This window comes from Lasioglossum baleicum, unplaced genomic scaffold (assembly GCF_051020765.1).
Source record: "Lasioglossum baleicum unplaced genomic scaffold, iyLasBale1 scaffold2144, whole genome shotgun sequence".
NCBI lineage: Eukaryota > Metazoa > Arthropoda > Insecta > Hymenoptera > Halictidae > Lasioglossum > Lasioglossum baleicum.
Genome location: NW_027471203.1, coordinates 12,661 through 28,066, shown reverse-complemented (window position 1 = coordinate 28,066; position 15,406 = coordinate 12,661). Strand labels below are relative to the sequence as shown.

General features: G+C 35.2%; 2 protein-coding genes across 2 annotated transcripts; one reads left to right on the top strand and one right to left on the bottom strand.

The window, feature by feature from the left end:
• Positions 1-2,557: 2,557 nt before the first annotated feature.
• Positions 2,558-3,873, top strand: LOC143221284 (peptide chain release factor 1-like). Its single transcript, XM_076446761.1, has 2 exons — positions 2,558-2,893; positions 2,977-3,873. Exons 1-2 carry the CDS (start codon positions 2,558-2,560, stop codon positions 3,871-3,873), a joined length of 1,233 nt encoding a protein of 410 aa, XP_076302876.1.
• A 1,594-nt stretch (positions 3,874-5,467) lies between these two features.
• On the bottom strand, positions 5,468-14,692 carry LOC143221285 (voltage-dependent calcium channel subunit alpha-2/delta-3-like). The gene is made up of 19 exons (XM_076446762.1): positions 14,610-14,692; positions 13,767-13,953; positions 13,087-13,626; positions 12,543-12,950; positions 12,138-12,452; positions 11,365-11,421; positions 10,030-10,110; positions 9,872-9,946; positions 9,621-9,725; positions 9,486-9,557; positions 9,246-9,393; positions 8,591-8,657; positions 8,281-8,450; positions 8,081-8,204; positions 7,672-7,704; positions 6,769-7,043; positions 6,283-6,626; positions 5,948-6,181; positions 5,468-5,857 (listed from the first exon to the last, which is right to left on the bottom strand). Exons 1-19 carry the CDS (start codon positions 14,690-14,692, stop codon positions 5,468-5,470), a joined length of 3,708 nt encoding a protein of 1,235 aa, XP_076302877.1.
• Positions 14,693-15,406: the final 714 nt, after the last annotated feature.

Genomic DNA, 15,406 nt, shown 5'->3' with positions numbered 1-15,406 from the left:
AAGCCACCCAATAATTGGTATCTTCTTTATCTGCCTTTTTTGGGATTGGTACTTCAAGAGACATTCCAATCTCAATACCACTCTGAAGTGTTAACTCAACATGTGGAAACATAATTTGCGGAACTTCAACACTGTTTGTAGCATCCAGATAATCTTGCCAAAAAAAGCCATATTCTGAAAAATCAATTTTTATTTTATATTTCATAAAATATAATTCTTAAAATATTTTAAGTTACAAAATTTATTAATATTTACTTAATATTTATATTATATTATATATTTTAAATTATAATACATTAAATATAATTATAAATAAGAACACAAAAGAAAGATAAAAATATTTTTATAAAAAAATTAAATAGATTTTTAATTTATTTCAATAAATATTATTTTTTTTATTTTTAATATAATATATTTATTATTTTAATAAAATAATTATTAAATTAATATATAATAATATTTTATTTTAAAAAATTATATATTATATTTCTCTAAACTATATATCTAATACTATCATAAATAGATTATAAGATTCGTCATTATTATGACGATATGATTAATCAAATAAATTAAATTTTCTTTGCGCGTTTCATTAACGATTTTATGAACTTTACATCCATGTAAAATATATATTAAAAACTCCATGAATGTATCTGATGTCTTCTAATAAAAACAGTGACCAACAGTAGGAATCGTTTCAAAAACTTTAAAAGGTTACCAAATATCATAATTTTACTACTAATAACATCGACGTTATATAATAAAAATTACGCTAACGATGGTGTAAAATAGCCGCGAATGTAAATTAATTTAATCTTACCTCCTTCTTGCACTTTCTCTTGTAATCGGTTTTCGCAAGGTTCCATGACTTCGTTATAATATTATAAAGCCTGCACATAAATACATTAAAATCAATTTCCATCGCGGCTGCGATAATTAGTAACAGACACATTATTATTTATTATTTAGTCTTTCTAAGAAATCATTAATTATTTTACAAGTTACCTTTTCGTAGTAAGCGCTTGTTTTCGAAATTTGTATACTGTTTGTTTTAATGAAAAATAGTATCCTCAATTGTAGCTGTTCGTGCCGCTCTATACTGGTCTACCATACGTATCCTTCTCTGTTGCTTGCTATCTCTCTCATGCAGTACGCTTGGCGCATTCGTCCCGAATATCAGAGCTACCTACTTTGAATTGGGCAACATTTTGAATTACTTTCAATTATATTACTATTAGCCTTGTAATGGGTGCTTACATCTTTTCTACAAATTCTTATTAATCCTTCTTTATTACCGGTCAACATGCAACAATATTTTTTATAGAGTTTGTATGTAGATATCTTGCTTTTTATACCATACAAGATACAACCGTTCGTGATTATTCGCTAGATTGCATTTTTTACTTCAATGTCCAATGTCGCCTACCACGAGAAGAACATTATCGATCTTATGAATGATAAGCTTGGCAAGCTTAGTGATCGTTATTGATAGAGTTAGATAAAAATTAGAATACAAGTCGCCTTTTTTTTTGTTTATGTCACTTCCATTAACGTTCAAGTATTATAATTTATTTATTGTTGAAATACATCAGTTGCAATGAAGAAAATCTCGCTAAGCTTAATAGATAATTTTGTCCATATATTTTGTAGGCTTGTACTTCTAATTGACATTATATTAATTTAAACATATATTCGTTTATGCTACATGTGTAATTGAAATGATTGTATTAGAAAAGAATCTATTTACATACTTGAAATACAAGTCTAACTATACAGTCTATTATAATCTATCTGTATATGGTATTAATATCAATTCTTTTATATGAGTTATGTTATTAGTATAGTTATTACTTGTACGATATTACGAATTGTATATACTCGTTAGAAAATCGATACAATTGATGTGACATATTTCGCATTCTAGTTTTTAATGCATGCTACTTACGTATATATGTTTTTCAACGCATAGATTAATTAAATTAAAAGTAATTAGGTACAACGATTTTATAATATAACAAAATTAAAATATTATTCACGTTTTAAACTTTGTGTGTGTTTATAGATAATAGATGTTTTTATAATAAATTGTACATTCTCGAAATCAATTGCAAAAGTAAAAAATGAATGTTACAAAAGAAGGTATACGTGTATCGCATTTTTTAACATTGTATAAAACGGAATAAACTTAATTGAATCGAGATTGTAAAAACTATCGAAATGATGATACAACCTGTTGTTACCAACAGTAGAAAGTAATTAAACGTTTCATTTTTTATTTCTTGATTTATGAGAATCACAGTTTTTTTGTATAAAAAAACGAATGTTCGTATTTTAAACCAGATTTTAAACTTATTTTGAAATATACTATTTATAAATTATATATTATTTTTAATTAGGTATTTCAACAATTTATGTTTTCTTAATGTTTTCCATACTGATAGAATATTATCATATGTGTTGCCCTCTTCAGTTGCAAATGTAACACCGAGGTGAAAGGGTGTATTTTTTGCTTGTAGTTAAATAATTTTATAAAATGACATAATATAATCTATAAAATATGTTGATTTTTGTAAAAAGCTGTACATTTAATATTTTCCAACATTATGGAAATGCCATAAATAAAATTAAACTATTTGAAGTATACCATTCGCGGTTTCTTAACCCCAATAATAATCCATTTTTATGTCAATTATTTAACATAAGAAGACATTTATTCGTAACTGATACCAACATTGAAAAATATTTGGTTCATCTTATGAATGCATATCAAAGTGATCATAAAGGAAAAGGAAGTATTTCTGAAATTCTTAAATTGCATGAAATACCACCATTATTGAAAGAAAAAATTAAAATAACTGAAGACATAAAGAATTTAGGTGATCTTGGTAAGTACGTTTCTTTGTTTATATAATTGTAAATTAAAAATTTTTTCCTATGATTTGTCATAAACATTCAACTTGTATTTTTGTAGGTGAGGATAAAGAAATAAAGGATCTTGTAAAGGAAGAAGAATTAGTATACACGCAACAATTGTCACAGATAGATCAAGAAATTTTAAATATTACTTTACGACATATAAATATAGAATATTATAATAATGTCATTATGGAAATAACACCAGGTGTAGGTGGTCAAGAAGCTATGATATTTGCTAAAGATTTATTAAATATGTACATATGTTATTTTGAACATTTAGAATTTAGTTATGAGATAATAGAGATGCTTGATAGTGAAGTTTGTGGATTAAGGAAAGCTGTTTTGTTGGTATCCGATAGCAATGCTTTCAGAAAATTGAAATATGAAAGTGGGATACATAGAGTACAAAGATCCCCAGTAACAGAGAGATCTGGTCGTATGCATACCAGTACAGCTGTTGTAACAATTTTACCAGAACCTAAAGATGTAGATATTCAATTGGATAATAAAGATTTGATAATAGAAACAAAGAAAGCAAGTGGAGCAGGAGGACAGCACGTAAATACTACAGACTCAGCAATTCGAATAACTCATATACCTACTGGAAAAGTTGTATCTTGTCAAGCAAATAGATCTCAAATAAAAAACAAAGAGTTAGCACTAACAAAATTAAGAACTTTGTTGTATGAGGAATATATTGACAAACAAACTTCTTTCATTAATAAAATACGCAAAAAACAAATGGGAACAAAATTAAGAAATGAAAAAATTAGAACATATAATTATCCTCAAAATAGAGTTACAGATCATAGGATAACCGATGGTACAATATATAATTTGAGAGAATTCATGATAAATGGGGCAGTTTTGGACAAATTTCAGGATAAACTTTATAAGGATTTGCAACTGAAAAGCTTGCAGGAAATTATAGAAGAAATAATGAGACAATCCAAATAACACTAGTTTTTAACATTTGCCATTTTGATAAGAAACGATTTTCATTTTACATAGGCAAGCTATTGTACATAGCAAATTGTAATAAACTCTGTGTAATACAAGTAACATCATTCGTTTTTCGGATGAAAACTCACCACATTTCTTATCATTAAATCCTTTCTGTTTCACTCAAGGAAGCAGAGAGCTAGTGAAGTAGAGAGTTCAGTTGTTTATTTGAAAAACATACAACAAGATTTTTGTTCCTTTTGTCTTTTGTTTCATTTTGTCTCATAACCGCGTGTCCAAAGGCACACATTCTTGTAACTGTCATATAATACATTAATATACAAAATTAATATTCGTAATCTCTATAAATATCAAACGACACGTTTTATATCGGTTAATGTACAAAGCGCAAAATGTGTGTGAATGTGTCTCATAGTGTCGTAAATGTGTGATGTATATACGACCCTGCTCTAACGTACATACTTTCCTGTAAAATCTTACTAGAATACTCTAAAAATTAACATTACTGATCATAGCGAATTAAGTACGTGGTAAATGCAATTTTGTCGTTTCATTGTAACTTCCTTCAACCAATTATTCTATGAGGTGTAGGTGCGTCCTCCACCTACAAGTGTTTCTCGCGCGAATTAACTTCTTCCGTTGTATTGGACTTAAAATCTAGATCTTAAATGTGTCATATACATTCTAGTTGTTCTAGAATTTTCTTCCTACGCATAGATTGACCGACTATAGTTCGCAGAGTAACTAGCAACAGTATGTAAACGAGCAGTGTAATTTACAATTCCTTTTGTCCTATACAAGATCAATATTTTTTGGTTACTCCTTACTTTTCACCTGTTTTGATGTATGATAATTTATAAAATTTTGATTATTTTTTATATGTTATTGTTTTCTCTTAGATTTCAAAAGTTTTCGAGAAATTTGGTCGAATACAAAAATCATGCATAGTGATTAACGATATCCAAATAGACAAAAATGTAGAGAAGGATGAAGAGAAGAAATAGAGCAGGGACGTATATGCAATAGACACCGTATTACATTTCGGGCAGTAAGGTTATTCTTTAGGACTAGTTCGGCACCAATTTACGGGCATACATCCCATTGAAATCCCATTAACCCTGATACCGTGATATAGTATTATCCTCGAGGTACATTGATGATTGGACCGATTAATATAGATGCAGACCCTGCCTGCACTATCGTCAAAGTACCATCTGAGGAGACAGCACCAGGACTCAGAGAACTCCTTATTATAGCATTACTATAAACATTAGAACATCTTAAAATTGTGATAATTATAAAAACGAAGAAAAGAATATCAATTGATTTATAACAAATTATCTCGAACTGTACTTTTGCTCCATTTAATAGTTTTTGATGAAACTTGGCAAAGATAATACGTTCTCGCAAACTTCCCGAAAAACGTTCTAATTACATTTATATATTGCACAGTATGAATGACCGCCGTAAAGATAATCTTTTCGTCCAAAAAATTAGCAGCGTATTAATTTCTAATCGAAATTTTAATTGCTTTCTATATTTGACTACCGATTTTAAATCGGCTGGTAATCGACGTCCTAGTGAAAAATTAATGTTGACTAAAGACGACTCGAACCAGAGTGCAGATCATCGACAAAAGAAAAAGGAGGTAGATATTTGGTGCCACATTTGAAGCCAAGCCGCAAAGGTCTTTGATCTCGCTCTCTCTTGGATGACTGCGAATACAAGATTGAGGTTTCTTCCGCTTCAAAGAAGTGAGTGCCTTCTGACATACCAACGAGTTATTCTCATAGATTATCTCTTCCGGTATGATTTTCAAAGGAGGCATCATCGTTTCTGTACAGCCCGTGTTAACAACCAGAAGAAGCATATTACTGAAGTCAACTGGTTGTACAATGTATGGTCTTGTACACTTTTTATTTACTTCTGAATCTACGTCAAACAAGTCAAAGGATGCATTCCGTAGATACAAATATACCTAGCAAAATTAAAAGAAGTATAGTTTTGTTGTGTTAGAATTGTATAGTTAGTTAACAATTGCGATTAGTTAAACTTTATGAAATTTTACCTCTTGGTCACAAGCTTCCGGTCGTGTTCGATTAATTAAAACCTTTTGGTCGAATAACTTTGGATCTACTGACGGTTTTTCTTCATCTTTTTGGTAATCTTCGTGTATATCATTTTCCTCGTTCGGATAAGCATACGCCTCTGTGTACTCGGATTCCCAAATTCCAGCTTTGGCCCAAGCCCAGGCTGCTTGCCCGATAAGCCATGAAAGTATCTTTTGCGCGTGCTTCCACGGCTAGGAACAATCGAACAAAATTTATTACAAAATATCATTAATATTTGTAGTATTTAATTCTTTAAAAGCATTTTACAGATATAAAAAAAAAATGTATTTACCGTTAATAAAATATTTCCATCATTACTAGTTTGCGTACTCTTGAAACAAACTGCTTGGTAATCAAATATTCTGATTCTTTCAAAGACACCTTCTTTTACCAAGCTAGACATGATTGGTCCTCTCAGTTCGCCAAAGAATTTTCCAGCATTAGATTTATCTTCGGCCGCGATTACATATCCGTTGTTGTCGATCAAATAACATGCCCAATTTTCGGTACCACAATGTGTATCGCATTTTCCGAGTCCTTCACAGCTAAATGTAGTGTTCCGGAAGAGACCCTGAAGAGCAGTGTGTTGGAACTGAAAACCTACGACCGCTGCAGGCGCCTTTGCCTCTTGAGTTTCTGAAGATACAATAAATATAAATATTATTTAACTTCTGCATATTTTTTTAAGTCTCATTCAATTTTTACGTTTCAATTACAGAATTAAATTTTTAACTTTCCTAGTTTTATATTATTTATACAAATTGACAAGTTACTTTACCAATAAAAATAGCACGACTAGCAGTGACAAGGGTACTGTTGTCTGCACCTGTCTCGTCTATTGGCACGGAAAAGACGAAGCTCTCTGGTTGCACGTAATGTTGTTCTACGGCACGCTTGTACCACACTTCGTCGATGGCTCTTGGATACAGTCTACTAAAGTGGTCAACGGGAATAGTACCTTCTTCATCCAGCAGAAAGTCTTGCCATCTTGTCAAACCACTGTGGGTAGCCATGAAGGCCAGTGTTACGCCGAAACGTTGTTGGAATTCTTTCCTACAAGAAGGATGATATTAGATGTGTAAAAACGATACAGTATTTCCTTGAATTTGAAATTCTTCTTCTTTATTTTCTATAATACTGCAATACTGCATTATGGGAATACTGCTGTTTACTGAGCTCTGGTAACTCACTTGCTTCGCTTCTTTTTTATATTTTCAAAGATGGAATAATTAATTTATCGTAACAAGTTATAAAGCATTGCAAATGAGTATGCGAGTGTATTATAACTACTGTATGATATAACTTGAATTAATAGGAAAAATAGTCCAATGTTTTGGGTCAGCAAAATGTCTTTCCTCTTCGAGCTTCTGATTTTGAAAGACGACCTTCGTCTTCGGATGATAATACCTTTTGTTAATTAGTTGTCTTGTAAGGAGTAACAAAAAAGCAAAGTACAGATTACCGTAAAGATCTAAGGGAACAGAATATCGAATAAATATCGTGAAGGGGTGTCTTTAATGGTAACAAAAGTAACAAATTGATGAATATTAATTAATTATATCAATTAAAGAATAAGTAAATTAGGAAACAAAAGTTTGGAATACGAATAAAAAAGCAGTAGAACACTGTAGCCAACTGGTTAATTTCTAAAAACGTAAGGTGCGTTTATGATGAACGTTACCTGGGCAGCAGATTCATCAGCCTAGCTAAAGGTCTGCATGGCGTCAAAGTGGTCAGTATTAGTAAAAAAGGAAATGGGTGCACTTTTTCTGTTAAAATTTTGACAGAAGAAAGAATGTAAAAAGAAAGAAACGAGAGAAGAACTGTGCAGAAAACGTAAAAATATAGAGGACACAAAAATGGGCTCACCGAACCTACTGAATGGTACAGTGGCGTAGAACATTTGTTTAAATATTTTTCAATCTTTTTCAACAATTTTAGCAATTTTTCGCACAAGAAAAACGGTGCCCTAACTTTAACATTCCCAGAACAATGAAGGTTCGTTTAGTATACATATACTCCTAAGTATATGTTCCATCGAGAGCGCTTGTTTTATTTTGTCTCATAGACAAAATCATATCGATACTCACCCTTTCTCCTCGCGTGCAGTGCTGGGGTTCGCAAACCATTCGGTTACCTTTGCATCGAACACTAGACTTAACAGCAGATCCCTGTCGCAGTAATATAAATCTTTGTCCGCTTTATATGGCGTAGCTGCTTGAATCAAAATATCCATTAATTATTTTTTCGAGTTACCAGCGTATAAGAATCAAAGTAAAAGGATATTTACGCTTTGATTTGCGGTGAGTGTCGTTACCGGAATTTGTGGCTGAGTATTCCGGCGGCTGAGATGGTTGTTTCATATCGTTCCATCTCCAGCCTGGTTGGCGGGTTCGCTCCAAGAAATGGAGGAGTTTCGCTTCCGAGTTATTGAACGATCGTTCATCCTCGTAGTGATACCTGTGTCAAAAGATCAGAAAAATACACAATATCGTTTTATTAAAGGATAAGTGAAAAATAAGATTGTAGAAGATACACAGTATTTTGTCTCGAATCTTTTGCAGTTTACGACTGCTTTGAAATAAAATGTCTCTACTCACTTGCAATATAACCAATGAGGATGCACCCGCCAATTTGTACCAGTAAAATAATCAGACACGTTCTTGCCTATAATAAATGATTTAATTAAAATATAATAAACAAATGGTTAGATGTGTGGATACAATGATAAATGGCAACTGATATGATCGCAGTGTGTTGTTGGGTTGGTTAAAGAACTATTTGTCCGTGAGGCGAAAAGTATTAGAGAAGTATCTGGGATTCCAGTCGAAAGTTTGAACATTTTCCATGATTGCACGCTGAGGAAGAGGAGAAAACTTTGTCCCTGCAAACTTTCCGATTATACACGCAGACAGAAGTTGCCAGCATCTTCCGCAAGTTTGTATGCCCAGTGAAAAGTTTGCAATCAAACTTCTACCGAGCTTTATCCGGTGAATATATATGTCTAATATTGAATAAAACATTAAGTCGCATTTACAGGCAACGCTGCAAAGTTCTGAAACGGCATTCTCTCGATTATTGAAAGTTCAGAGACCGCAGATATGTCCAAGGATTTTGAGTCCTGGACCTCGGTAGTTTTATGATTCATCTTGTGAGTTTTAACGTATAGAGTTCTCTAGCAATTTTGGCGAAGATGTAATTTATAATTTTAAATGTTATAGTTGTTCGAATGCTGCGTTTTTCAAGCACACATACCACTGACGTGCGAACGATGTATTTCCTCGGTTGCGTGCACTCGGTAATTTCCGGTGTGATCATGTTCCGGTAGACTAACCACCACTGTGAAAGGTGTCTTCGGTATACCTGTATAGTCGTATTTCCTCTTCACTCTACCTACACGTTTCTTCGGAAGTTCGAAAGAGACAAAGGAGTCGGAGATTAATATACTTTATGTTACGTTCTTCTAATTATAACGTTAATTTTAACCCGACTCACCATATCATCGTAATGATACTTCGTGTGCAGTGTCACGCTACCATTTGCTTGATTAACCACGTCATTTCGAAGCTGCCGGTAAATTATCATCGTCAGTAAAAGTCCTTTTATTTAAGAAAGATAATTTAAACGTACCATAATGATCCCTTCATCGAATTCTCGGGGCTCTCTATCCTGATCCATCAGTTCAACTTCTGCCATATCGACGCTATTGTACGCTGGCTTTAGAATACCCTGAAACTGTATCTCCGCCACATAAGTGATCATGTCTTTCGAATTACATTCAAATAAAAGTTTGACTAAATTCCAGTGAACTCAATTGACGTCGAGTAACTTTACAAGGTTTTAAAGAAAGGGCGAGAAATTTATCAACGTAAATTCCTTACCACTGGTCGGAGGTCAGGGTGGATCAGAATGAAACCGTTATTCGTCACAATGAACGCATATCCGTTGACACCAAGCTGTTTTCGAGAATAAAAACCAGGAATTAATAAAACGAATGTCTCTATCTCTAACAGTTGAGCATGATCAAAGGTCTACTCACCAGGTGAGGCATCATGAGCTTCTGTATTTCTTCGATAGGAACATCCGTGCCAGCAACACCGAGCAGATCAGCGATTCGTGTCTGCGCAAAGAATCATTATCACGTTTTAGTGAAATTCGGCAAACGGTGGACTAATATGTGTGTCAAAATCAATTACGAATCATTATCATCCCAAGTCGCATAACCATAAGCGTATCTACCTTCTCCAATATAAACGCTATCACAATGAATTCGTCTAATGACACACTTTCTAGTATTAAAAAAACGATAGTTACTAAAAAACAATAGCAATAATAATAATAATAATAACAATAATAATAATAATAATAATAATGTTCACTGACGATACTGCTGGACGTATAACTAGCTCAACTACGTTATCAATAATAACGATAATAATAAGAACGATACACAATAAGAACAATTAACGTCTGACGCAGGCTATCCTAAGTGTTAATAATCAAATCACAATTAGCCACGCTGTTATCGTTCCGATCAATCTCCATTTTACTGCAAATTCGTAGTAAAAGAATTTCATCCGATGAAACGCGAATATTGCATTAACAAAATTGCATAATTTGATTTCACTTTAGCCTCTTGTTATATTTATTTACGGAAAATGGGAGAGTGAGCGGAGCGACGTTTGAATTAGTTCTACTATGTTACTTGTCTAGCGAAATCTAGCACTCAAGAAACTCGTACCATGTGTACATGTGTGCTTGGTACTCTTTTTTTATATCCAACGAAAATATTTTCTCTTATATTCAGTATACGTATATATAGTCACTGCAGAATCAGAAGTTCTTCTACGAGTCGCAATGATAATAATAATAATAATAATAACGGCAATGTCAAGAGGAAGTATCGCCGTTCGCAATCCAACAGGCGGGCGGGATTATCCGTTTTTCTACTCGTCTCGAACAGGGCACAGGGTAGACTAAAGTACCTAAACCTACCTAATGATTAAACTAAGTCCAATACTAGTGTTAGACCAAAGTAAGATACCAGAGAGACGAACGTGGACCTAAATGGAACAAAAGATCGTTGCACGAGATCGATCTTGTCTTTGGATATCCACGTTTAATTATATTTCTTTTACCCCCATTCAAAAGTGAACTTTCCACGGGAAGAAGATACTCCTTCATGATCGTACAATAAAATATTTGTCTATTTTCCATTATTTGCAAGAGAATCGGCCTCTAACCCTTTCTTTCATTGAGTATCGTGGAATCCAGAGAAGATAGAATCCGAGCACTTGAATACAAAAAGGTGAAGGGGGTATAGGGCTCTATGCATTGAAACAACGTTGCTTGTGTTTTTTGTTTAGCTGCCAACCTCTCTAGTCTCTGTCACCCAGTATGCTTCGTTCACCAGCACCTGCCTTGTGATGTTCTGTGGACAAACAGGAACTTAAAACCAAAGGAAAAAATGTATTCATTGCGGGGGTGGTTTCGCGCGATTAAACGTTTATCCGCCAACGGATAAAGAGGGTAACTCAACACGTGTTGATACCGTCTGATCGATCGAAAGAAGGCGGTGGGGTGAAAAGGGGCTATCATGGGAAGAGCGATGATTGTGAATGCGTACCTGCTCGAGTGTCTCGATAATACCACCGTCGTTAATTTCAATTCATTCAGCGATATACAAAGAGATCTCAGGGATCGCCATTTATTCGATCGTGGTGTGATCGAGCAAACGATCGACGTTCGAATTCTTACGAGCCAAACGTATGTAACGTGTATTCTACCGTAGATAATTATTAATAGAACGGGGTTAATGATAATCTGGCGATGGGGACGTTAATCTATTCTCGATAATAACATGAGTTTCAGGATATTTTTAGTGATACCTATAGCTGAATCTTTTATTTATGAACCTTGGACATTGCAGAATATGACGTGAAATATGGATGCTCGAGTAAAAATGCATTGGATATGCTTGAATTTTGTAATTTTTACACAGCGATGTTCACCTTTCCGAGCGGAGTATAATTTTTCGTAAGAATATATTCGTAAGAGATCCTAACGTAAAATACTTGGTGTCTTAGTACGTTTCTGGAGAATCAATTTTTTTCTTTAATCGTATCGTGTAAAAAAAGGAAACCTTACCGCGTTTTCTCGTCGGTCGAACACTGGCATGCTGACCGAGGTCATTAGCTTGTATTTCTGGAGATCGCCCCTTTGGTCGTGCGATTTCTTCTGCTTTTTCACGAACCTGCGATCCTGTTCCTCGTTATTGAACAATCCCTTTTTCCTGTGAAGTCTAATAAACCTTTCTTGCTGCTCGTTGCTCTCCCTTTGTTCCCACAACCAGTCAGTCATTTTTGGATCTGTCACGTCGGCGTAAACTGGAGTCCAGATAGTTGGATGATCCGTACGACCAAGCACCAACGGTCTTGCCATTACAGGAACATATTTGAGAACCTAAAGATGATGATTTTTCAATCGTTTAATCTAACGGACATGTATGCTAGATTATAAAATATAATTAGCGATTCTATTCGGTTTATGTACCTCCTCCCTAACTTCAGCCATAGTGCAAAGATGTACGAAATAGCCTCTATTGGCGCAGGCCATCCACTGAACTTCCTTTACGTCTGCCACCTCTCTGCCAATCAGATAAGTGAACATTCTGACCGGCATATCGGCTTTAAAAGGATCGCTTGGATTGTCTCTCCAGTTGTAACCCTCGAAGATTTCCTTGTAGTTGTAAGGAACGCCGTCTGTTATCAGCATAATCGCTTGGTTGCACCTGGCCCCTTCCCTATCAATTCGATAGGATTCGAGTAGCTCGAATGCAGTGGTCAAGGCCAACGAGAAATTCGCGATTTTCTCTGTGTCTAGATTCAAGATGGCCCTCTTTAATTCTCTTACGTTTGCTAAATTAGCTTGGACTAGTGTATCGTTGAAACATGGCACCACCTGGAATGTGATATTTTTACTAGCTTCTTTTACAATTCATAACTAACTTATATTTATTAATATCTTAGTCATTTAAGTATTTGCTATGAAATCTAGTTGCTCTATACTAATATAAAACCGCAACTCTCTTAATTACCTCTTTCGTAACATTGGAGAATGTGATGATATTAACAAAATCATTGTTCCCAAGTGTATCCAAGATATTGTTTACAACATGTCTTGCTATTTCTCTACGAATTCCAGTCATACTGCCAGAGGTGTCAATGAGAATAAGAATGTCTTTCGGACTGGTAGCTGCCTCGATATACCAACTTCTTGTTCTGCAGTCGAACAAATCTACATGTTGCATGTACCAGTTCATTGCAGGGTATTGTCTCATAAAACCGGTCGCACTGCCGAAATACTGCCAAGATAACGAAGGATCTTGCTCGTAATTGTTGATGAATATCTTGTCTAATTCTTCGGACCATTTGATTGCTCTAATCACGTTAGATGTTCGGTCGTAAACATTCGTAGGGACGTGTACCGTTGACTTGGTCAAATTGACTTCACCACCAAAGTGATTACTGTGCTCCAGTTTGATCGTGTTGTTCTTTGCGTTGATGTACTTAAAATCTTTTGGAGGATCAACATCTGGAGCGGACACAGCTAAAGTTTCCGCGACGTCCATGATTCTCTGAGATAAAATGTTGAGCATAGAATTTATAAATATAGTAATTTTAACTTTAACGTTTAGAAATTATTCGAAGCATTATATCTTATAGTACAGTAAGATGTTTTCGATTTTACATTGGCTGAGAGGATGTATGTATGTACCTTAATGGCTGATATCTTAGATTCCATCATGGCTTTGATATCTTTAGCGATTTCGTGGACTAGAGCGTTACCATCACGTGGCTTTAGCGTTGCCTGTTTATAACTTTCATGAAACTTCTCCACGTTGGTCACATATTTGCCCAACTGCGACAGCTCGAAACCCAACTTGTGCGCCCATGTTTTCACTCTGCATCGAGAACAAAATTTCAAACTATTACACGACTGTTCGTTAACATTCTGTTCAAATTTCAAACAATATTTATTTATAAACTGAACATGTTCTTACATCGAACATGAGTTTTCGATATCTAAACATCGTGTCGGAAGTGAGTATATAGTAAACGTACTTGAAACGTTACAATATTGGGAAACGATTAAACTGTTATTCTCAGAAACTTCTCCTACCCTAATAAAATTCTGCATACAATAAATGTGATTTAACGAGACCGCTATTATTTGCAAATAATTACAAAATTATCCGCTTAAACGCCTTAATTATCTACTGAACTTTCCATTCCACCCTCCAAAAGTCTAGCAGAGAAACAACCTAAATACAACACGTGAAATCTACGAACTTTACCGTCCTCCGTTTCTAGTATTTTACATCATTTCAGAAATTTCGAATCATCCCGGGCAATTTGGATTAAAATTGCAAAAAGATCAACGGAACGAGCCAACGAAAAATATACTTCAACATACGTTTTTCCATTCGCGATATCAGGGGTAGGGCATGTGGGCTGACGGTAATAAACTCGTAACAATCCAACTGGTAGCGTACTCGAAGTTCGAACGTCGAGGACCGATAAAATTTCCAACTATTTACGATCGTCTCGAACGACTTACGTGTTGTACGATATGCTGTCACCACGGTCGGGTGCCTCGATCAGGATCAGGATGACGATAGCAGGTAGGAAACGGGGCCTCATAACTCTCGTCTTCTTCGGCGCTCTGCTGTTTACGCGAGGACACGGTAAACAAAACTGAGGCCGAGAGGAGGCTCGCGTCTGACATTAAGGATACTCCGGACCGGCCGTAGTCGTTGTCGTCGTGCTTGTCGTCGCTGTCGACGTCGCCGCCATGCAGTGCGCGCACCGTTTTACTCCAGACACCACGGCGGTGGCGATGGCATATCGATCGTTTGCCGAAGTGCGGAGCTTGCGCGCGATGGTGACCAGAGGTGTCGCGACACCGCTCGTATAAAGCCGCGTCGGATGAAGTTTTAAAACGCCCCGGCCCCAGTCGCCGATCGAGATGAAATTTGCAGGGCGGCGGCAGTTCGGAGGATGGCGGCGACAGGCTGGACCCTAAGTTTGAAGGTTCCAGTTTCGCGTATTTATCAGTTTACGAGATATTAACGAAAAGCTTTTGGCAATATATATTGAATTCCGCTTACACGCGCATGTCCGTGGCAATACCACAATGTTCGTGGTTTACTATTCCTTAACTTAGCTACTATATTTCTGTAAACACACGGCAGCGGCCGATGAGCATTATGTATAACGGGTGAACTAGTTGGAAAAGTATCTTCGCTGAAGTAAATATCGTTTTCGGGAAATTCAAAACTTAGGGTCGTGGGCGGGGAACGGGCTCCTTAGACGGTTGGCTACGTACACGCGATATATATATCGACTAACCGTATC